The sequence below is a fragment of the Drosophila mojavensis genome, unplaced genomic scaffold (genome assembly GCF_018153725.1).
Source record: "Drosophila mojavensis isolate 15081-1352.22 unplaced genomic scaffold, ASM1815372v1 contig_74, whole genome shotgun sequence".
Lineage (NCBI taxonomy): Eukaryota > Metazoa > Arthropoda > Insecta > Diptera > Drosophilidae > Drosophila > Drosophila mojavensis.
In genome coordinates, this window is record NW_025318899.1 from 9,240,420 (window position 1) to 9,262,085 (window position 21,666).

Consider the following 21,666-nt stretch of genomic DNA (forward strand, 5'->3'; position numbering starts at 1 on the left):
AACACTTCAAATTACCGCCAAGCCATTCAATCAAGACACTTATCGGGGCACACAATGTTGGTATTAAATCGAAATATCGTAAAATGCTGTTTATTAACATCGATAAATTACTGCGATAATCCGTTTAACAGCTGTTTATCTGCAATCGAGTGACTGATCCGACAATAAATACAAATTTGAGTTAAAATCGAGTCGCACAGTTGCTGCAAATACTTCATAGCAATCAAAATTGTGTAAAAAAAACCACGCCCAATAATGGCGAACCGTGCGCCCATGCTGCGAATCGGCCAGCAAGATCTAAAGTGCCGTCAGGGCTGTGGCTACTACGGCAACACACAGTTCGATGGACTCTGCTCGAAATGTTTTCGCGAACGCAACGATAAGCAGCGAAAAAGGCGTAAGCCAGCTTTACTCTTGTTTATCTATGCTGTAGCAGTTAGTCATGCGCATTATTCCCCTATTTATTTCTTCAGAAAAAGCTGGCGAGGATCATGAAACTTTGAAAGTAAATACCAGTTCCGCTGGCGGAACTCTAGAGCGCAAATCGCCGCAGCATTCGCTTACAATGGGACGTGCAAACAAAGCAAAGAAGCAACCAGAGAGAGACGAGCCAACAACCACATCCAACACAATGCCCCGGAAGAAGTTTACTGTTCCGGCTGTCTTGCAAAAAACACTGAAAAGCAAATTCCCAACTGCTGCACCGCAGCCGCGTGTGCCAAGTGCCACCGAGAGCCAATTTATGTTGCAGCTGCGGCAGCTACGGATCCCGGACGATGGCAAACGGAAGCTGAAATCGGAGATTCAGCAGCTGGATCATGAGATACGCAAATACATGAACAACAATAGCAGTAAGAATGTGGACGAGCTTTCGGAGCTCGTGCAAAACGCCTACACCAGATTCGCAGATCTTGTCCACAACGATGCCCGTTTTGAGATTGCTACCAACGAGGATCGAGAGATTGCAATTGACTTCTTTGAGAAAGTTGTGATGACACAGAATCACAAGTGAGTCATAAATAAGGGGATCTTCACTACTTCAACAACTTTATAGCTTATCTTCTCTTTCAGTTTGCTATTTAGTCCGTACTTTACCACAGACGAGGAATGCGATATCAAAGTGCAAAAACGCATACGGCAGTTGAGTTGGATAACGACGAAGCATCTGGACTGCAGCATAGACGAAGTGAATGCTGAGGCGCGTGACTTGGTCTACAATGCCATATCAGAGCTGGTGGGCATCGACTCTTACTACTCGCCGCAGGAGAAGCTGCTCTGCACGGTCCGCTGCTGTCGTCACATTTTTGAGTTATTAAAACGAGCAACGGGAGGACCCGCCAGTGCCGATGACTTCTTGCCGGCTCTAATTTTTGTGGTGCTGAAGGCGAATCCCGTCCGCCTGCACAGCAACCTCAACTTTGTCAATCGCTTCACCAACGCCTCGCGAGTCATGAGCGGCGAGGGTGGCTACTATTTCACCAATCTCTGCTCGGCCATTGCCTTCATTGAGAACCTAAATGCTGAGAGCCTGGGCCTCAGCGCAGAGGAATTTGATGCATACATGTCGGGCGAGCAGACATACAGCACACCCTGGGAGAGCGCGCTGCTGGCCTGTGAGAGTCTGCATCTAATCTCAGAGAATATGAAGTGCATGGAGCAGTTACAGAAACGAAACTCCGTCATAAGCACAGGCATTAAAGAATTTGAACGCGAGCTTATAGAGTTCCAGCGCGAGATAACGGAAAAAGTGGACATAGTTATGGAAAAGGCACCGCTCACACTGCTTCCCATTAAAACGCCACCGTTTCTCATAAGCCAGGCACGTGCCCATTTGGCCCAGGATGGCGGTGAGGCAGCTGCCGGTCACTACCAGTCCAATTTACTCAGCCTCAGCCAAAACACGTTGACAGTTAAAGGCAAGGAACAGATACTCGAAGATTCTCAATTGGACGTGGGGCACACCTTGGCGCTTAAGGATACCAGCGTGAGCTCTGTGGGACGTCTGTCGCCTCTACATCCGAATTTACCGCAACCAGATCAGCTCTTTGCCTCGCCCATATTTAATTATACACCTTTTGATGCCGTCTCGCTGCTGGAGGAGACATCTGAAAATGACGACGTTTTGATGTTGGGCACAGAGTTCCAGGGCGGTCTAACAAACATCAACTATGACTTCGATTTGTCAGATCAAAGCGGTGAGAACAGCGTTGCAGAAGACACCAAGCTAAATCTAGATGAATTTGATCCGCTGGCGCAGCAGCGGAATTCCCCCACTACCCATCCAGCTGAGACAACCTTATTGGACACCACAGCTGACAGTTTGATAGACAGCGATGTGCCAGTCTCAGAGGTACTCTTGCCATCCCCCCTGAAACCGGAGGTGGCCAACTACCGCGGCTTCTCCAATTTTGAGATTCCAAGCATTTCCTGCAACACTGGCGACTTTAGTTCGCTCAATCAGGATGTCAACGATCCTGTTGCGCCAGTTCAGATCAACAAATAAATTTATTCTCCGCACATGGCCATCTGTAAATAGTGCTTTATTAAAACTGCTCATATTTATTTATATTATTCACAGCGCTAATTTTAAGAATTTACTAAATAAATATAAAATAGTTGACGAAAATACGTTACTCAAACGATTTCATTAGCAGAGTATCGATACGTAGTCGATGAATAGAATAGACAAAGCAAACTATCGCTAATTGACATCGATACCTTAGGCGTCGTTTGACGAATTCATTCTAACTTGAGTTACTTTTGTTTGAATACTCAAAGCGAACAGACGGCGTTCTAATGGGTAAAATGAGAACTGGAACATTTCTACTTGTTGCTGCCGCTGCGATAAGCTTGGTCGCCGCGTCCAGCATACCGGCTGCCGACGAACTACCGCACGACCCGCTCGAGCACGACTCGCTACATGGCAAGCACTTCGAAGGCGGCGAACACAATACGCAGTTCGACCACGAAGCCTTTCTGGGCGCAGATGAAGCCAAAAAGTTCGATGAACTCACACCGGAGGAGAGCAAGCGACGCCTTGGCTTGATTGTGGACCGCATTGATGAAAATAAAGATGGTTTCATCGATCTGGCTGAACTTAAAGCCTGGATTCAATACACCCAGCGTCGGTACATTGACGAGGACGTGGATCGCGTGTGGCGTCAACACAACCCAAACAATGAGTCAACCATTGACTGGGAGGTATACCGCAAGACTGTCTATGGATTTATGGACTCGCTGGACAAGGACGAGTTGGAAAGAGAGGAGAATGGTAAGCACTTCTATTCTATAAAAATACTTTTAAAACAATGTACATATATAAATCTGGCAGGCATCTCCTATAAGAAAATGCTCTCACGGGACCGTCGTCGTTGGGCTGTTGCCGATCAGGATCTGGACGATAAGCTGACACGCGAAGAGTTTACAGCATTTTTGCATCCCGAGGAGCATCCTGCCATGCGTGATGTAGTGCTAAAAGAGACCACCGAGGATCTGGATAAGGACAATGACGGCAAAATCTCCATAGATGAATACATTGGTGATATGTACCGCCCGTCGGGACCCAATGAGCCCGAGCCTGAATGGGTACTCAGCGAGCGTGAGTCGTTTTCCATACATCGTGACACGGACGGCGATGGTTATCTAACTGAACTGGAAATACGTCAATGGATTGTGCCCAATGATTATGATACTGCCGAAACAGAGGCCAAACATTTGATCTTTGAGTCCGATTCGGACCACGACCAGAAGCTGACCAAGGAGGAAGTGCTGGACAAGTACGATATATTCGTCGGTTCCCAGGCTACGGACTTTGGTGAGGCTCTGGCACGCCATGACGAATTCTAAGATTGAGTCACTCTCTATAGCCACTAAGAACAACTCGCAACTCGAATGCCAAATAAATTGTAATACTTATAGTTAGCTAGTTAAGACACAACTTTACAAGTGCATTATACTCGACTTTACTTAAATAACAATCCGAATTTGATACATAAATTGATTTGATTACCAGCTTAATTGATATGCATCCCAGAAACTCACACGTCAGCGCTGCTGCGGAAGAGATTGGTCCATCGTGGGCCGCACATTCATAATTTCTCTGTTTATGGACACGTCATGAGCACAGATACGTACACACACACTCTCGCATACGCACACATGCAGATACACACTCACTCTAGCCATGGCACACACATGTAGAACGCGTCCGCCTCGTATAACATAAACATAAAACGCTTTTGTTGTTGCGCCGCTGTGCCCGATTAATTTCCAGCTGCGAGAACATTCCGACAAAAACAATAGCTGGACGCTGATTTCATTATTTCTTTTCTTTTTTGATTTTCAATTCATGTTTCAATCTTTTTTCGCTGTGATAAGCGACTTTGTCGTCGACGTTGAAATTGAAAACCAAAAGAGACCTGTTGAGGTCGCTCGAAATGAATGTCTGTATACAGACATACATACATATATAGACATAATTATTTATATGCATATATACTTGCATATGTCACATCTGGCATTAGGGTTACTCAAGATCTCTTTTTTCTGTATGCTTTATTTGATTTCCATTGACACATTTATGTATATGTATGTAATTAGATTTGCTTTCGTTTTCGAATATTTAAAATACAAAGTATTCAAAGTTTCAGTTATCCTGTTTTCTCTTTTTTTGTGTTTTGTGTATTTTAAATCAGTACATGTACATAGTATACGAAGGACATTATCTTATATATATGTAGTTCCTTTTTTTATTTATTTACTTTTTAGCAATTTAAAAATTGTTCTCTTGGAAATCGTGCTCCACTTAGGAAATGCATATCATACATTAATTATGTTCTTTATTTCAATTACCTTTTTATATGTATATGTATTTGTTTGTAGCTGCAATTCTGCCTAATCTCTGACATTCCCTAGTTTCCGTACGGTATTAAACAACATCTAAGCATATTTCTGTCATTGCAACGGAACCGTTTACTGGCTGCATTATCTTTGAATTCTCTTTATGCTGTGTTCACATTCACTCAGCTCTCTGTTTAATAAATTTTTCCTTTTACATTTTTTTTTTTTTTTTTTTTTGGTTTTACAACATTAATTTTTAATTAACTTTTAGTTCAAATTAATGCACATATTTGAAATTAGTTCAAATTGAATAGAAAAAGCAAAAACATGGAACAAACACACTTAAACGAAACATGACGAAGAGTTTAAACTTTAAACAAAAGGACGAAGAGTAACAAAAATTAGTAAGAAAATTCGGTTATCCCCAAATTTTGCATGTGTGTGTGTGGGCAAGGTTTTTAACAAAGCAGAAAATAGAGGCAGGTTGACGTAGATCCCAGTTCCAATCACTGGACTCATTCCCCTCCTTCATATTCTCCTATAATCAACGTGCTGGCTGCTACTGCTGCTCCTGCTGCTTATTTTACACAATTGTTATTAGTTAATAATATTACGTTATTAAATAGACTTGACGACAAATACAAATACAATGCTTCGTGGGTGTTCTATGTGTATGTGTGTGTGTGTGTATTGGTGTGTGTGTGCGTCTTAAAATTAAAGCAGAGCGCATTTGCGCTTGGATTTGGGCTGCAGAACGGGACAGAGCACCGATCTAATAGCCTCATCGAAGACGGTCTTCAGGCCCTTTTGCGTCAGTGCCGAACATTCCAAATATTTAACAGCTCCGATTTCCTTGGCCATGGCCAAACCCTGTGGGTATGTGATGGGCGCTAGCTTCTTGTCACGCAGCTTCTCAATTGTATTCTTATCGTCGCGCAAATCCAGCTTGGTGCCCACCAATATGATTGGTGTGCTGGGGCAATGATGACGCACCTCGGGATACCATTTGGCTCGCACGTTCTCGAACGAGGCTGGATTTACCAGCGAGAAGCAAATGAGGAAGACATCGGTCTGTGGATACGACAATGGCCGCAAGCGATCATAATCCTCCTGGCCGGCCGTATCCCACAAGCCCAAATTGATGGGCTTCGCGTCAACCATAACATTGGCGGAATAGTTGTCAAAGACGGTGGGAATATACTCGCCGGGAAACGCATTTGTCGTATAGCTGATGAGCAGGCATGTCTTACCCACAGCACCATCACCCACGACGACACACTTAATCGCCTGCATATTATTTGTTGCGTTTGCTGCTGCTGCTGCTGGTGCTTTGTGTGATTGTGCGACTCTAGTTGTTGTTGTTCTCTTGGTTAGGGTGGTGGTTGTTGTTGTTGCTGCTGCTGTAGTTGTTAGTGTTGGGCGAGGGCTGGGGCTGTTGCTGTTGGCTGCTGTCGACGCTGTAACTTTGTGTCGGCTCCTTAAAACTACGACTTGGGCTGCAATCTGCACAAGCTATATAGCTGCCAACCTGTCCAGGAGTCGCGGTCTGGGCGCGTTTGTTCTTAATGCGTTTACAATGCGCGTTTTGTGCGTTTTTTCAGCATAAAATAATTTTCTGTGTACTGAGATACCGTATCGATATAATAACCCATCGATATTTTAGACACAACAAATGAAACTATTACTGTTATCGATGTCATTTATCTTAGCTGGCAGCACCGATAGTTTTTATTATCTTTAAAAAAAAGTGGCACTCCATTAATAGGTAAGAATACACAACTTATCACACTAAAAGAAAAAGAAAAATTATCAATTATATACAATACGTCTTCTCTATTCTTACACTTCCCAATCTTACTTAAAGTATTATACTATAAAATGTAATTTGAATTATCTAATAAGTTATATTATCAATAGACATAGGAGCTCAATAACACCACTGGTTAGTGTCAATAATAACAAAGTTATTTATAAATTTCAAACAAATAACAAGTAATTATCGGGTATCGATAGGTTCAAAGTGCGATTCTTCGGCGAATACCATTGTGAACAGACTGCCATCCAAGGCGAAACACATTTGGTTCAGCGCGCCTATAACGTAAACATCGTTCGTTTGCTGCCCGGCACTATATTTGTTGCTTATTTATCATTTATAGTGTAAACACTTATAAACTGTTTAGCTAACGATGTCTGACGTATATATCGTGTCCGCAGCGCGTACGCCTATTGGTAAAATGCGCAGTTTCATACAAGTTTGATGTAATGTTTAATTAGGGAAACTTTCTCTTATTTGCATTTTTTTAGGCAGCTTCAATGGAACACTTTCTAAATTGAAGGCCTCAGATTTGGGCAGCGTGGTCATCAAGGAGGTGTTGAAGCGTGCTCATGTCGAGGCGCCGCAAGTGAACGAAGTTATTATGGGCCAGGTATTTCACAAGTAGCTCTCATTGTTGCTAATTTGCAATACAATTTGTTCCGTTCGCATACAAATAAGATTCAAATTGTTATGTAAATTCTTCTGCTTCTTTACAGGCATTGACCGCAGGCCAAGGCCAGAATCCCGCTCGCCAAGCCGCTCTGAATGCCGGTTTGCCTATTGAGGTTCCCGCTTATGGTATCAATATACTGTGCGGATCGGGTTTAAAGTGGGTATGCTGATTCAGGCTTTGAATATATTCACTATATTATTTGCTTTCCTAGAACTGTGGTGCTGGGTTATCAGGCGATACGTTCAGGTGACGCTAAGATTGTTATTGCCGGCGGCCAGGAGAGCATGTCCAGTGCTCCACATGTAGTGCATCTCCGTCAGGGCATTAAAATGGGTCCTGCAACGTTGCTGGACACCATGGTTCACGATGGCCTCACCGATGCCATGAATCAAATACATATGGGCATCACTGCCGAAAACTTGGCAGAGAAGTACCAAATCAGCCGCGAAGCTCAGGATGCTCAAGCCTTGCAATCGCAGCAACTCGCCGAGCAAGCCCAGAAGCTGGGCTACTTTGATGCTGAGATTGTGCCAGTCGAGATCAAGGATCGCAAGGGCACACAAATATTCAGCAAAGATGAATACATCAAAGCGGGCAGCACTTTGGAGGGCTTGCAACGGCTGCGACCTGCCTTCAAAGAGGGCGGCACCGTCACAGCTGGCAATGCATCGGGTGTCAACGATTCAGCTGCAGCGGTGCTGCTCATGTCCGGTGAAGAAGTTAACAAACGCGGTCTGAAACCTCTTGCCAAAATTATTGGCTGGACACAGAGCGGTATTGAACCCAATGTCATGGGCCTGGGTCCAGTGACTGCCGTGGAATCATTGGTAAACGAAGCATTCATATTGTCTATCATCCTATGCTAATCTCTGCATTTGTAGCTAACTAAAATTGGCTGGACTCGTGATGACGTGGATCTATATGAGCTTAACGAGGCCTTTGCTGCGCAAGCTCTAGCCGTGGTGAAGTGCCTCAAGTTGGATGAGAAAAAAGTGAATGTGCATGGCGGCGCCATTGCCCTGGGCCATCCAATTGGTGCGTCCGGCGCTCGCGTTCTAGTGACCTTGTTGTATGCCCTGGAGCGGACAGGCGGACGACGTGGCATCGCCTCACTGTGCATTGGCGGCGGCATGGGCATTGCACTGGCCGTAGAGCGCATCATCTAATTTGTAAAGTCCATAGTCAACGTTCTTTACCTAATTGCTTATTCCACTGCTGCCTTCGCTGTATAATTGTTTCCCATTGAGTATTCGTTATATTATATTTTCTTCTTTGCGGTATTATGGTTGGTCACAAATAAATGTATTGAGATCGTTAAATGATTCACATATATGTGTGTATATATATTTTATTGCTAGCTATGGACATGTTAGTAATATAGTTCTTCTATTCAATAATGTCTATATCTATAAATATTTCAACTTGAAATGTGTAGATAAAATATGCTTTATGCATGTATATATCTATAGATTTACATACTTATTGTATGCGCTTGAATAACAACCGTTTAATGAGTTTTCCTCGTGCTAAGGCTGTTTGTACATTCGTCAATCTTGCTTATAATTACGATTGGTAACAACGAACATATACAGATAGGATACCCTATAAAATACAAATAATCTTAGCTATTCTAAAGGCCTGCTTGAGTTATGGAATATATAGTATGTTATGTGCTTAATTATTTCGATCGTCGAATGAATGTTTATTTTGCTTTCGAGTATAATTTGTATGCCTATTTGACTTTCGTCGAGTAGTTCAATTTGGATGCACTTGGTAAATGCCCGGTTCAGAGATAATTCTTATTTGAGTCTTGCCTTGTCTTATCAGACGCAACCACCGTACCAGGAGGTCGTCAGATTGCTGCACTCGAGCGATTTGGGGACCATCGGATAGAAGCCGTTGACATTGTTACACACCAGACGTTCAGTTGGTGCCGTCTGCGCCATCTGATCCATCGAAGAGATGCAAATCTGAGCGTAGTTGGCTATGAAGCCAGACCACAGAGTGGGTGTACAGCCGTTGTTGAAGTACGGGCCCCAGAACTTCGAGTGCAGCACTGCCTTGAAGGGGTAGTCCTTGGCCTCCATCAGGAACAGCTCCTCCGCAATGGCCACTGTATCGAAGCCGCTATGCTTGACCGGCGTATAGATATCCTGTATGATATTGTCTCCGAAATATAGAGCCCTTGCTTTACTTGCGTCTTTGTGCAGGAGTTTGGCCATCGATTGGTGCAACTGGTGCCAATTGCCCTGAGCGTAGATTTTGCCAGGCTGAAGGTATTCCATCGGACTCAGCTCGGTGTTGGGCAGCTCACGCTTTGCCACGTCATCCACATTCAAATAGGCTCGCTTCTGGGTAAAAAAGCCCGGCTTCTTGGCATAGGTGACTATAAAATCAAAGTAGTTCCGCCAATCGGGACCCAGCGCCTGTGTGGCTGTTAAATCAGCAAAGTCTATATTCGAGCCGGTCAATAGGAAGAGCTTCTTGTCCGCGTTTCTCAGCTGCTCCAGCCAGGCGAGCAGCTTGGCACTGCTCGGCAGGACATAGCGATGGGGTTCAGCGCGCATGGCCTTGAAGTAGAGACTGGAATCATTGCTGAAGTTATCCCGGCTGTAGTTATGCATAAGGGCTTCCAGGAGATCCCCCCAAACTTTGTATTCCTTGGGCTTGCCAGCTGGTCCGCTCTCATCGTCCACCACATCAACTGCTTGAGCAAAGACCAGGGCGCTAGGCATGTCAAAGTAATCAAGGAGCGTGCGCATTTGCTCCGACGCTGGACCATTCCATGTGGACAGCGGATTATTGTAAAAGGCCGTAGCCATATCCCAGCGTCGTTCGGCGCCGTAGATATTCTCGATCTCCTCGTCACTCAGCAGACGTGTGCCGTGCGAGGCACGTAGAATGGTGGCCTCATTGCTCAGCTTCAGCACATTACCCCTAACTCCATCCAGCATCAGTCCTTTCTGAAAGAAATCCATATCCAAGTCCTTGGACAACAGCGCTGGCGAATAGCCTTTTACTTCCACCAGGTACTTCTTGAGCACATTATAGATTAGCGGCGTCATCTCCTGGAGATTGTAGCGCAACAGTGTGCCGTCCAGATCGAACCCGATGATATCGTAGTCCATCAGGTCCAGTTCTTTGCAATACGAATTCATGATTGTGCTGGCCGAGTACCTAGAATATAGCGCTGCACACGCTTTGCTTTTGCTTATGCCTCGCTGCGAGAGTGTGTGCGTGTGTGTGTGCCTGCACAGCTGATTTACGCCAATCAACTCCGGTATAGATTTTTGCGCCAATAGTGCTGAACGACTACAGCTCTTACGTAATTGGCACAGAACATCTGTTTGAGTTTGTTTGTACACTTTTTGTAGCTGGAAATTTTTAGTTGCTGCTGCTCTTGTTGTTGATGCGCGCACACCGACAGCCAATTGGCACACGCTCAATCGCCGAACGGCACTCTGCATTTTTACCGATAGCCTAATACATTATCGATTTAAATTTTAATGAAATTTTGTTAATTTTACTACATAATTTTGTCCATAAACAATGCCAGCTCAAACCAATCGACGGCACACTCGATATACGACTCAAACGATTCGATACTTCTGCATGTCAAATATCGGACGTTTCTCGATGCTTTGTTGGAAGTATCGAAAAATCGTCAATGTTTTTTTTTTTTCGCAAGCGTACCGCGTTAAGGAAGTGAACTTGTGATTTTCGTGTAATTTAACGCCATAAAGTCATCAATTGTTTGGCTCTCGAGCCACACTTACTGCAATCATGTCGGCGTGCATCGAAATTCCTTTGCAGGACACGGATGAGGTGAGTTTGAAACGCTGTACTACAAAAGTCAAAATGTTTGCATACAAAAAATGCTTGCAGGTCATCGAAGTGGACCCGGATCAACTCCCTGAATGCTCGGAAGTGTTTAGCATATTACTGCAGGAGCGTGCTCCTTTGCACGTCTGGGTCAATGTGGCGGTAAGCAGTATTAATTTATATAACTGGGCTCCCAAAGGGGAATCACCATGAAAATATCCTATTCCACAGTTGGCATACTACAAGCAGAAGAAGACAGATGACTTCATCATGCTGCTGGAAGCAGCTCGTGATAAGGGCACCACGGACTACCGTGACTATAAAACGGACCAGATGCGCGCCTATGACATGCTGGCCGCCCATTATGTACAGGAGGCGTATAGAGAGAAGTCCAAGGATAAGAAGCGCGAGCTTTTCATGAAAGCCACTAACTTGTACACGAATGCGGACAAAATCATTATGTACGACCAGAGCCATTTGCTGGGACGTGCCTATTTCTGTCTGCTCGAGGGCGACAAAATGGATCAGGCAGATGCGCAATTCAACTTCGTGCTCAATCAATCGCCATCAAATATACCATCGCTGCTGGGCAAGGCGTGCATTGCATTCAATCGTAAGGACTATCGCGGTGCTATGGCGTTCTACAAGAAGGCACTGCGCACGAATCCCAACTGTCCGGCCAACGTGCGGATCGGCATGGCGCACTGCTTCCTGAAAATGGGCAATGCTGAAAAGGCCAAGTTGGCCTTTGAGCGAGCCCTGCAACTGGATCAGCAATGCGTGGGTGCTCTAATTGGCCTGGCTGTGCTGAAGCTCAATCAACTGGAGCCGGAGTCCAATAAGCTGGGCGTGCAAATGCTCTCCAAGGCGTACACTATCGACAATGCCAATCCGATGGTGTTGAATCATTTGGCCAACCATTTCTTTTTCAAGAAGGACTACCAAAAGGTTCATCATTTGGCTCTGCACGCCTTCCACAATACCGAAAATGAAGCAATGCGTGCCGAGAGCTGTTACCAGCTAGCCAGGAGTTTTCATGCCCAAAGCGACTATGACCAGGCCTTCCAATACTACTATCAGTCCACGCAGATTGCGCCGGCTAACTTTGTGCTTCCACACTACGGACTCGGTCAGATGTACATATATCGCGGGGACACAGAGAACGTAAATGCCAGCATAAGTAATCCTTTCGAAATCCGTATAGCAATTTTTATAAATCTATTTACAGGCAGCGCAATGTTTTGAGAAAGTGCTGAAGATTCAGCCGGGTAACTACGAGACTATGAAAATTCTCGGCTCGTTGTATGCTCACTCCAATTCGCAGACCAAGCGTGACATGGCCAAGACACACCTGAAAAAGGTGACCGAACAGTTTCCGGAGGACATTGAAGCCTGGATAGAGCTGGCGCAGATATTGGAGCAAAATGATTTGCAGGCCTCGCTTAATGCCTACGGCACTGCCTCGAGCATTTTGCGTGACAAGGCCAAGTATGAGATCCCGGCAGAGATACAGAATAATGTCGCCTCACTGCACTATCGTCTGGGCAATCTGAAATTGGCCAAGGACACGCTCGAGTCGGCGCTAAAGCATGCCAGCTCCGAGATGGAGAAGGACGTCAAGTACTACGAGTCCATACAGGTGACCATGAAGTATAATCTGGCCCGCTTGAACGAGGCCATGAGTTGTTTCGATGTGGCCGACAAGCTGTACAAGGAGATACTCAAGGAGCATCCTAACTACATTGATTGCTATCTGCGGCTGGGCTGCATGGCGCGTGATAAGGGCCTGATCTTCGTCGCATCGGATTTCTTCAAAGATGCACTCAATATCAACAATGACAATCCAGATGCGCGGTCGCTCCTCGGCAATTTGCATTTGGCGAAAATGCAATTCGCATTGGGTCAAAAGAATTTCGAGACCATACTCAAGAATCCGGCAACGGCTTCGGATGCTTACTCTCTAATTGCCCTTGGAAACTTCTCGCTGCAGACACTGCATCAGCCAAGTCGCGACAAGGAGAAGGAGCGCAAGCATCAGGAAAAGGCGCTCGCTATATTCAAGCAGGTAAAGTTGGTTGTGAAAAGTCAAGTTAGCCATACTATAATGTGGAAACTTTTGGAATAGGTACTGCGTACGGATCCTCGCAACATTTGGGCCACCAATGGCATTGGCGCAGTGCTCGCCCACAAGGGCTGCGTCATCGAAGCGCGCGACATCTTTGCTCAGGTGCGCGAAGCCACCGCCGATTTCTGTGATGTGTGGCTAAACATTGCCCATATCTATGTCGAGCAGAAGCAATATATTAGCGCCATCCAGATGTACGAGAATTGTATGAAGAAGTTCTTCAAGCACAACAATGTCGAGGTGATGCAGTACCTCGCACGCGCCTATCTGCGTGCCAATAAGCTGGTGGAGGCCAAGGCTGTATTGCTGAAGGCTCGTCGTGTGGCTCCCCAGGACACTGTGCTGCTGTTCAACATAGCTGTAGTGCTATCCCGACTAGCCATGGCCATACTCAAGGATGAGAAGTCTACGCTGGAGGTGGTGCTCCAAGCGGTGCATGAACTGGAGCTGGCGCACAAGTAAATAATTATAAATTCAAGTGTGCTTTATAATTATAATATCTATTCCCACTTAGATACTTCCAATACTTGTCCGTGCATGGCGACAAGACACGCTTCAACATCGAGGTTGCAGGCGTGGAGGCCAACACATGTCAGGATCTGCTGTCTCAGGCGCAATACCACGTGGGACGTGCGCGTCGCATTGATGAAGAGGATCGCACACTGCGTCGTCGCCAAGAAGAAGAGCGGGAAGCCTTCAAGCAAAAAATGCTGGAGCAGCGCAAGCGACGCGAAGAGGAGGCCAAGATGTCACGTGAACAGCTGCTGGCCAAACGACAGGAGTACGTGGAAAAGACAAAGAATTTGCTCATCATTGCCGACGCACCTACCGAAAAGGAGCGCAAGAAGGGCAGCGGCCGACCGCGCAAGGATGATTACATCTCGGGCACGGATAGCGGAGATTTGCAACGCGATGGCGCTGAACGGCCGAACAAGAAGAAGGGCAAGGTTGAACGTAAGAAGGGCAGCGGACGCAAACGGAAAACTGAGAAGTACGAGAGTGAGAGCGAAGAGGAGTCTGCTGGTGGAGGCGGTGGCCGTGGCGAGAAGAAACCGAAGAAGAAGAAGCTGCAGCAGAAGAACGCCAAGGATGCCAAGGAGAAACTGTCCGCCAAACAGCGTCTCAAGATTGTGTCCAAGGAGACAATATCGACCAGCGAGTCCGAGAGCGATGGCGGCAAGCGCAGCCGTAGCCGCAGCAGGAGCAGAAACCGCAACCGTAGCAAGTCGGGCAGCCGCTCGGGCAGCGGCAGTGGCAGCGGTAGCGATCACAGCCGCAGTAGAAGCCGCAAGAGCGGCTCTCGCAGTCGCAGTCGGTCCGGCAGCCGCTCCGGCAGCGCTAGTGGCAGCGATCGCGGACGGAAACGCAGCAGGAGTCACAGTGGCAGCGAGAGTGATGGTGTCGCAAAGCGTAAGCGGGCCAAGAATCGCATTGAATCTGGCGACGAATCGGATAAATCACGGTCACGCTCCCGATCACGTTCACGCTCTCGTTCAGGGTCGGGGTCAAGATCACGCTCGCGCTCACACTCAAAATCTGGCTCTCGTTCACGCTCAAAGTCCGCAAACCGTTCACGTTCCCGCTCGGGCAGTCGATCAAAATCCAAGTCTCAATCGAAATCACGTTCTCGCTCACGCTCGGGCTCTCGCTCTCACTCCCATTCGAAGTCAAAGTCGCGCTCTCGTTCTCGTGAAGGTAGTGGTTCTCGATCGCCATCGCGCAGCCGCTCCCGATCGCATTCCGGATCACCGGACAAAAATTGATTGTAAAATACACATGCAATTTCACCTCGACATTGAGTAAATCATCAAACCTCTTATCTTAATCATAATACTTGAGTGTAACTAGGAAGCAAAATAAAGATTGTGTTACAACTAAACAGGATCTCTCCTATACTCGTATAAAACCTTGTCTTTATTGTGTCATGGATATTGCTTTATATATCATGCTGTACCTATTACCACTACACAAAAGAAAGCTAGACTATCGATATTCGCATATAATATTAAGATTAGGCAACAACTGGCTGGGTGATCCCACCGAGAAGTGAGCTCTATTGCACATTCTGTTTGATCATATTGCTGACAATGGATGCCATGGGTTTGGAATGTCGTAGAACGAATGCATGGGCGATATTCTTATTGTCCAGCTGTGCGTCCAATTGAGGAAGGGCTGATTTGAGTTGAACGTAATAGTCGAGCGGCACCCAGCCGTCGGTGGTTCCATAATAGAACTTTAGTAGATGCAAATTCTCTTCGATGATATCCCGTTGCAGGACACTGACCCGAGCCATTTCGTCGTCGGCCAGGAATACCACTTTCTCTGCCACTGACGGCTTGGTGTATTTCAATGCAGTTCCAAGGAAATGATTGGGTATAGCAAAGATCCAAAAGTAGATTTGGATCAAAAAGATGCGTATCCAAGCGGGCAGCCAATTGAATGCGTTGAAGAAAACGTAACCAAAGACCGAATATAGGGGCATAGCCACTTTGGTGAATAACCAGCCATTGGGGGATTCCATCATGCGTTCTATTGTAGGGAATAGCATGTAACACTTTTTTATGCGATCCCGTATCTCTGGTTCCTTGAGCAGCTGCAATATCATCCAGGCGCCAATCGAATGTCCAATCAGATGAATTTTTACATGCTGAGGCACATACTTCTTTATAAAGTCTATCTTGTGATCGATTTGACCTTTGAGATTGAAGAGCTCGGCATTGCCACTAAGTTGAGGAACCTCACGAATGCTCGCCTCTGGCGGATCATCATGTCCAGCGTGACCTACATGTCGATCAGTGTGTCAATAAGTTATCTTAAGCAAGTGCATTTACAGATAATGCACACCCGCCCGTCTCACCTATCACCCAGACTGGCAAATTGTGTCCATCGGAGCCCAGCTCCTTCTGCAGTGCACCACAGAACTCTGTGTAGAAACCAGGCAGTCCAGGATTGCCCGTTATGCAAACCACAATCTCCTGGATGTCATTTAATGATTCCTCAATCCACTTTCCCCACGTTATGATGTGCGTGGGTATGTTATTGATATTCACATACGCTTCCTGCATTGTCTGTTAGCGTGGCAACAACTCAATGAAAATCAATGAGTTTTCACTTTCTCACTTCCAACTCGAATCTCTAAGCAGACCAATTTAAAGCAACCGGTTCTTGTTTTTTTTGCAATAGATCGCCCAAAAACAACCGTTACGAAGTTTTGAACTTTCAAATGCGCGCTTTATCCAGTAATGTAAACACCGAATTAAAACCTGAGCTTCGTGTTACGCTTTTATTCCAAGTCTAATTGCGCAAAAGGGCAGAGTTCAGACATCAGACTCACTTGCCGGTATAATTCGCTATTATGGAAAATAGGCATGTCCACTCTCCGATTAGTGTAGGAGTATTTGCATACGTGGGTGAGTGGTGCACTCACGAGCATTGCACGTGTATGGGACTCGACATAACGAAAAATCAATTCTATTCAATCTGAGCTACCACAATGTGTAACTATAGTCATTAAGCAAAAACAACATTTCACTTGATCAAAATTCTTTCGATATGTCATAAATTAGGCTTGCGTTTTATATCGATAACAATTTACATTTATATTCTGCATGAGTGTGCTTAAAGCTTTCCACTAGGTTGGCAGGGTCGTCTTTATTTATTGGTTTCTTTTGTTGTTGTTGCGGTTTTCATTTGTTATATTTTGTTATTTTTTATAGAACAGAAATTTCTGTCGAAATTTTTAGCCTAATTCCGGTTACAAGCATACTCAATGCGCTGTTTTAAAAATATCCAACCGTATTTTAATCTACAGCTCTGGGTCCACGAGGCCCAATTATAAGAGTCCCCGATTTCGTTTCAACAAATGCGTGAGTGTGCGTGTGGAGCAAGAGCAAGGCCAGCAAAATAGATAAAATTGGACGGTCGCAGAGAATGTTTCCACTACCCTGGAGCTTTCTCGAATATTCTGTGGCACGGTAGCGCACTTGGAAACAGCGAACACAAAGAAGGAAGCGAAAGTCGCGCAGCCTATTGAAACGATTTGCCATCCGCAACAACAACACAACGAAAGCCACAAGTGTAAGGAGGGGCAAGGGGATCGTCAGAATGGAATTGTATTGCTGGGGTAACGCGTCGCACGGCCAGTTAGGTCTTGGCGGCATCGAAGAGGAACAGGTAATAAGGGGTACATAATGCACAAACATGCACGCCCACTTTAATTTGCCTTTACGCTTATTCGCTAGATATTGACGCCCAGCCGAATACCCTGGAAGCCGGACTCGGCAGTGAATCAAATCGCTTGTGGGCATCGGCACACGCTCTTTCTGACTGCCAGCGGGAAGGTGTATGCATGCGGTAGCAATGATTACTCACAACTGGGACATGAGCTACCCACCAAAAGGCCACGTATGTCGCCATTTCGTATGTACAAATCTTCCATTCTCGTTGGTACACTTGTCACACCTCATTCCCATCACAACTTCCACATGTCGCTCTCTGTGTTAGCCTGATTGCCGGTTGCCATTTATTGCTCTTACGGCCGTTTACTTGCAGTACAGATACCGGAGCTGCAGGATTACGTGATTACGCAAATTGCTTGCGGTAGCCGCCATTCGATGGCGCTCTCCGAATGGGGGCAAGTCTTCAGTTGGGGCGATAATGAGTGTGGCCAACTGGGCCATGCCAGCGATCAAGATATTGTAAAACTGCCTAAAATAGTACGAAATTTGGTCTCCAAAACGGTCGTCCAAATAGCCTGCGGCAGCAATCACAGCCTGGCTCTAACTTGCTGTAAGTATATTTGACTTCGGGAGAATCCACTCTATCGATCCATTTGCCATTGCAGGTGGTGAGCTGTATTCATGGGGATCCAATCTCTATGGCCAGCTGGGTGTCAGTTCACCTAATGACCTCCAACAGAGCAACACTCCCATGCGACTCACCACCTTGCTGGGCATTCCCGTGTCAGCCATTGCCTGCGGCGGTAATCACTCTTTTCTTATATCAAAGTCGAGTGCGGTGTTTGGTTGGGGCCGCAACAACTGTGGACAGCTGGGCCTGAACGACGAGACGAATCGTGCGTATCCCACACAGCTGAAAACCCTGAGGACACTAGGCGTTCGGTTTGTCGCCTGTGGAGATGAGTTTTCTGTGTTTCTTACCATTGAGGGCGGCGTGTTCACCTGTGGCGCTGGAGCCTATGGACAATTGGGTCACGGCTTTAGCTCCAATGAAATGTTACCTCGTATGGTCATGGAACTGATGGGCAGCACTATTTCCCAGGTGGCCTGCGGCAATCGACATACCTTAGCGCTGGTGCCTTCGCGAGGCCGAATATATGGATTCGGTTTGGGCAGCTCCGGACAGCTAGGCACGCGAAACACCAAAAGCCTAAATCTGCCCCAGTTGGTAATAGGGCCTTGGGTGTCGCCTAGTGGTTCAACACTGTTGCAGTCCAACGATGCGAAGATTGCGTCTGTCATTCATCAAATCTTCTCCGGCGGCGATCAGTCAATAGTGACCACCTCGATGTTTGCGGACAAAATTCCACCCGTGGACTGTCGCGTTTATTCGTAATAATTTTTGTATTGCTATGCCAAACATTCGAATAACACGACTCTTTTCTTATAGCCCCAAGACACAGATTCTTGTGCTGACTGCAGATGCCACCAAACAATGCGCACGCATTAAAAAAGACGATCAGAGCGATTTGGATTTACTAAACTCCATTGAGGTTATATTTAAGAGCCAGGCCTGCCTTAATGGTTCTTTTCTGCTGGACCAAGACAGGCACTTGGGTTGCTCCGTTCGCAATTATGGCATAGATTTAATGGCTGCCCAGGCGGCCTTTGATAATCTACGCAAAGTGGAGAATCAAAGCATCAAGCAGGTGGTACGTGCAAGCACTTTACAATGGTCATTGACTCACCGTTAGATAATCTGACTTCATTTTAGATTTGGGATAACCTGTCGAAGGAGCTTCTTGGTTCGCTGGTCGCCTCGCCGGCAGACGTTGAGAGCATGCGCGTCTATTTGTTACTGCCATTGTATCACGAATTTGTGAATTCCAAACACTACAAAACACTGCACGTACCCTTCGCCCAAGCCATCTTCAAACTGACTGAGAATCCACGCAAGGTGTTAGAAAAATGGTGGGCTCAAACGCCGTCTGAATACTTTGAGCAAATGGTCAATAACTTTTTGCATGTGGCGATGCACATCATCAGCTTTAAAATGGGCATTGAGGTGATCAATCACAATGAACCGCGTCAGAAGAAGGTAATCGTATGCATCTATTTTCCAATACTTTTCACCTACTTACTAATCAATGCCAAATACGTATCTTAGCTGTTGCCCTACAGCAGTGATCTGGAGGCTGTCCTACGATTTTTGACAAATCTTTGTCGTGTGAACGACAATCGGGACGCGCGACTTAACTTCCGGCTGTTCTACTGGCCAGAGATTACGGATTATGTGGACGTGCAGCAGGAATATTTACGCTGGATTATGGCTGAGTCGACAGCAGAGTTTAACATTTGCAACTATCCATTCCTATTCGATGCATCCGCTAAAACCTCGCTGCTGCAAGCAGATCAAGCACTCCAAATGCATTCAGCCATGTCGAACGCATTATCTAATGTGGGTGGCAAACAACCAATCATATAATCAATTTAATGACGCTCGACCATCTCTTTCAGGCATTTTACAATCTACTAAACTACGGTCACATGTCGCAGTACATTGTTTTGAATGTGACGCGTGAGAACCTGGTGCAGGATTCTTTACGTGAACTCCAGCGGTATAGCCAAAGTGATCTCAAGAAGCCACTGAAAATCAAATTCCATGGCGAGGAGGCCGAAGATGCTGGAGGTGTGCGGAAGGAGTTTTTTATGTTGTTGCTCAAGGATCTGATCGATCCTAAATATGGAATGTTCAAAGAGTTTGAGGACTCACGCGTCATGTGGTTCGCAGATGTGACCTTCGAGACGGAGAATATGTATTTCCTTATCGGTGTTCTATGTGGCCTGGCCATTTACAATTTTACAATAATCAATCTGCCTTTTCCGTTGGCGCTATATAAGAAACTGCTAAAGAAACCTGTTGATCTTAGCGATCTGCGTGAAATGTCACCAACGGAAGCCAATTCCATGCAGGCGCTGCTGGACTATACAGGCGATGACTTTAAGGAAACCTTTGATTTGACCTTTGAAATATCACGTGACATCTATGGCGAAGCAGAGACTCAGGAGCTCAAACCCAATGGAAGGAACATTGCTGTCACACTGGAAAACAGGTTTTGTTGCATTACATTTATTCCTTTTCTATTGTTAATCATTTTAGCTTTTCAGGCAAGAGTTTGTAAATCTCTATGTTGATTTCATATTCAACAAATCCGTGGAGCTTCACTATCGTGCATTTCACGAGGGCTTTATGAAAGTTTGTTCAGGCCGAGTGCTCCAAATCTTTCAACCTGAAGAACTGATGGCTGTTGTAGTGGGAAACGAGGAATATGATTGGCAGGCACTGGAAGACAATTGCGAGTACAAGGAGGGCTATACGTCCGGCGATGAAACGGTAATTCTTTGGGTCAAGAAAATATCGTGTAATTAAGGCAATTTGCTTGTTTTTAGGTGAAGTGGTTTTGGGAAGTGTTTCACGAGCTACCCGAGGAAGAAAAGAAAAAGTTTCTGCTCTACTTGACAGGCAGTGATCGTATTCCTATACAGGGCATGAAAGCCATCAAGGTAAAGAGACTGTGAATCCATTTATAATTCATTATAACTGATTTATGGTAACCTTATCGGTTAGATCGCCATGCAACCCACACCTGATGAACGCTTCCTGCCCGTTGCCCATACATGCTTCAACTTGCTGGATCTGCCACGATATAAGACCAAGGAACGGCTCAAGTATAAGCTGCAACAAGCTATACAACAAACTCAGGGGTTTAGTCTGATCTAATCATTTTATCATAGCGTCATTGAGTGCAGAATTTTTTTTCGTATTGTCTAAAACACATTTGCATTTGCCTTGGATTATAAGTAAAACAAAAACGAATAGCAAACCAATATTAAACCACTTCTTTTTCAGAGATATAATCATCTGGAATATTATTGTGTTGTTTAGATTTATAGAACGATTTTAGTATATTGTTATAAATAAATAAATAAATTTGGTGAATTAAGATGCAAAGTAAATAAAGTGCTCCAAACATAATTATTTTTTATTTTCAATTAAATACATATTTAAATTGAACGCGCTTTGTGGTGATTGGTGCTATATCCCTGGAGCTCCTTGGTTTGATCACTTCGATAGTCGGAGTTGCCGCCTACAATAAAAATGCCCACAAGTCGATAGGCGATAAACGATAAGCTTTTCAAAACGCGCACATCA

General features: G+C 45.5%; 8 protein-coding genes across 10 annotated transcripts; 5 read left to right on the forward strand and 3 right to left on the reverse strand.

The window, feature by feature from the left end:
* Positions 1-126: 126 nt before the first annotated feature.
* On the forward strand, positions 127-2,571 carry LOC6581920 (rab5 GDP/GTP exchange factor). The gene is made up of 3 exons (XM_002007597.3): positions 127-397; positions 474-1,008; positions 1,072-2,571. Exons 1-3 carry the CDS (start codon positions 256-258, stop codon positions 2,501-2,503), a joined length of 2,109 nt encoding a protein of 702 aa, XP_002007633.1. The 5' UTR covers positions 127-255; the 3' UTR covers positions 2,504-2,571.
* A 148-nt stretch (positions 2,572-2,719) lies between these two features.
* Positions 2,720-3,996, forward strand: LOC6581921 (calumenin-B). Its single transcript, XM_002007598.4, has 2 exons — positions 2,720-3,271; positions 3,332-3,996. The coding sequence occupies exons 1-2, from the start codon at positions 2,797-2,799 to the stop codon at positions 3,844-3,846; spliced, it is 990 nt and encodes a 329-aa protein (XP_002007634.2). The 5' UTR covers positions 2,720-2,796; the 3' UTR covers positions 3,847-3,996.
* Positions 3,997-4,537: 541 nt separating this feature from the next.
* Positions 4,538-6,501, reverse strand: LOC6581922 (ras-related protein Rac1). The gene has a single exon (XM_002007599.4). The coding sequence runs from the start codon at positions 6,130-6,132 to the stop codon at positions 5,554-5,556; it is 579 nt and encodes a 192-aa protein (XP_002007635.1). The 5' UTR covers positions 6,133-6,501; the 3' UTR covers positions 4,538-5,553.
* Positions 6,502-6,894: 393 nt separating this feature from the next.
* LOC6581923 (acetyl-CoA acetyltransferase) lies at positions 6,895-8,647 on the forward strand. The gene is made up of 5 exons (XM_002007600.4): positions 6,895-7,068; positions 7,144-7,265; positions 7,372-7,484; positions 7,540-8,155; positions 8,210-8,647. Exons 1-5 carry the CDS (start codon positions 7,026-7,028, stop codon positions 8,492-8,494), a joined length of 1,179 nt encoding a protein of 392 aa, XP_002007636.1. The 5' UTR covers positions 6,895-7,025; the 3' UTR covers positions 8,495-8,647.
* A 347-nt stretch (positions 8,648-8,994) lies between these two features.
* LOC6581924 (5'-nucleotidase domain-containing protein 1) lies at positions 8,995-10,912 on the reverse strand. The gene has a single exon (XM_002007601.4). The coding sequence runs from the start codon at positions 10,793-10,795 to the stop codon at positions 9,152-9,154; it is 1,644 nt and encodes a 547-aa protein (XP_002007637.2). The 5' UTR covers positions 10,796-10,912; the 3' UTR covers positions 8,995-9,151.
* Positions 10,913-11,003: 91 nt separating this feature from the next.
* LOC6581925 (RNA polymerase-associated protein CTR9 homolog) lies at positions 11,004-15,154 on the forward strand. Its single transcript, XM_032730895.2, has 6 exons — positions 11,004-11,153; positions 11,214-11,312; positions 11,382-12,314; positions 12,379-13,215; positions 13,276-13,733; positions 13,790-15,154. The coding sequence occupies exons 1-6, from the start codon at positions 11,112-11,114 to the stop codon at positions 15,036-15,038; spliced, it is 3,618 nt and encodes a 1,205-aa protein (XP_032586786.1). The 5' UTR covers positions 11,004-11,111; the 3' UTR covers positions 15,039-15,154.
* A 16-nt stretch (positions 15,155-15,170) lies between these two features.
* Positions 15,171-16,767, reverse strand: LOC6581926 (lipid droplet-associated hydrolase). Its single transcript, XM_002007603.4, has 2 exons — positions 16,133-16,767; positions 15,171-16,056 (listed from the first exon to the last, which is right to left on the reverse strand). Exons 1-2 carry the CDS (start codon positions 16,338-16,340, stop codon positions 15,329-15,331), a joined length of 936 nt encoding a protein of 311 aa, XP_002007639.1. The 5' UTR covers positions 16,341-16,767; the 3' UTR covers positions 15,171-15,328.
* A 150-nt stretch (positions 16,768-16,917) lies between these two features.
* On the forward strand, positions 16,918-21,489 carry LOC6581927 (probable E3 ubiquitin-protein ligase HERC4). 3 transcript variants are annotated; one of them, XM_015162152.3, is made up of 11 exons: positions 16,918-17,448; positions 17,517-17,694; positions 17,827-18,063; positions 18,119-18,845; positions 18,904-19,165; positions 19,228-19,551; positions 19,621-19,911; positions 19,971-20,566; positions 20,622-20,847; positions 20,904-21,017; positions 21,082-21,489. In XM_015162152.3, the coding sequence occupies exons 1-11, from the start codon at positions 17,380-17,382 to the stop codon at positions 21,232-21,234; spliced, it is 3,177 nt and encodes a 1,058-aa protein (XP_015017638.1). In that variant the 5' UTR covers positions 16,918-17,379; the 3' UTR covers positions 21,235-21,489. The 3 variants fall into 3 exon arrangements, with proteins under 3 accessions (XP_015017638.1, XP_015017637.1, XP_002007640.1); XM_015162151.3 differs by having other exon boundaries at positions 18,904-19,162; XM_002007604.4 differs by having other exon boundaries at positions 16,919-17,448; positions 17,517-17,679.
* The last annotated feature ends 177 nt before the right edge of the window (positions 21,490-21,666 follow it).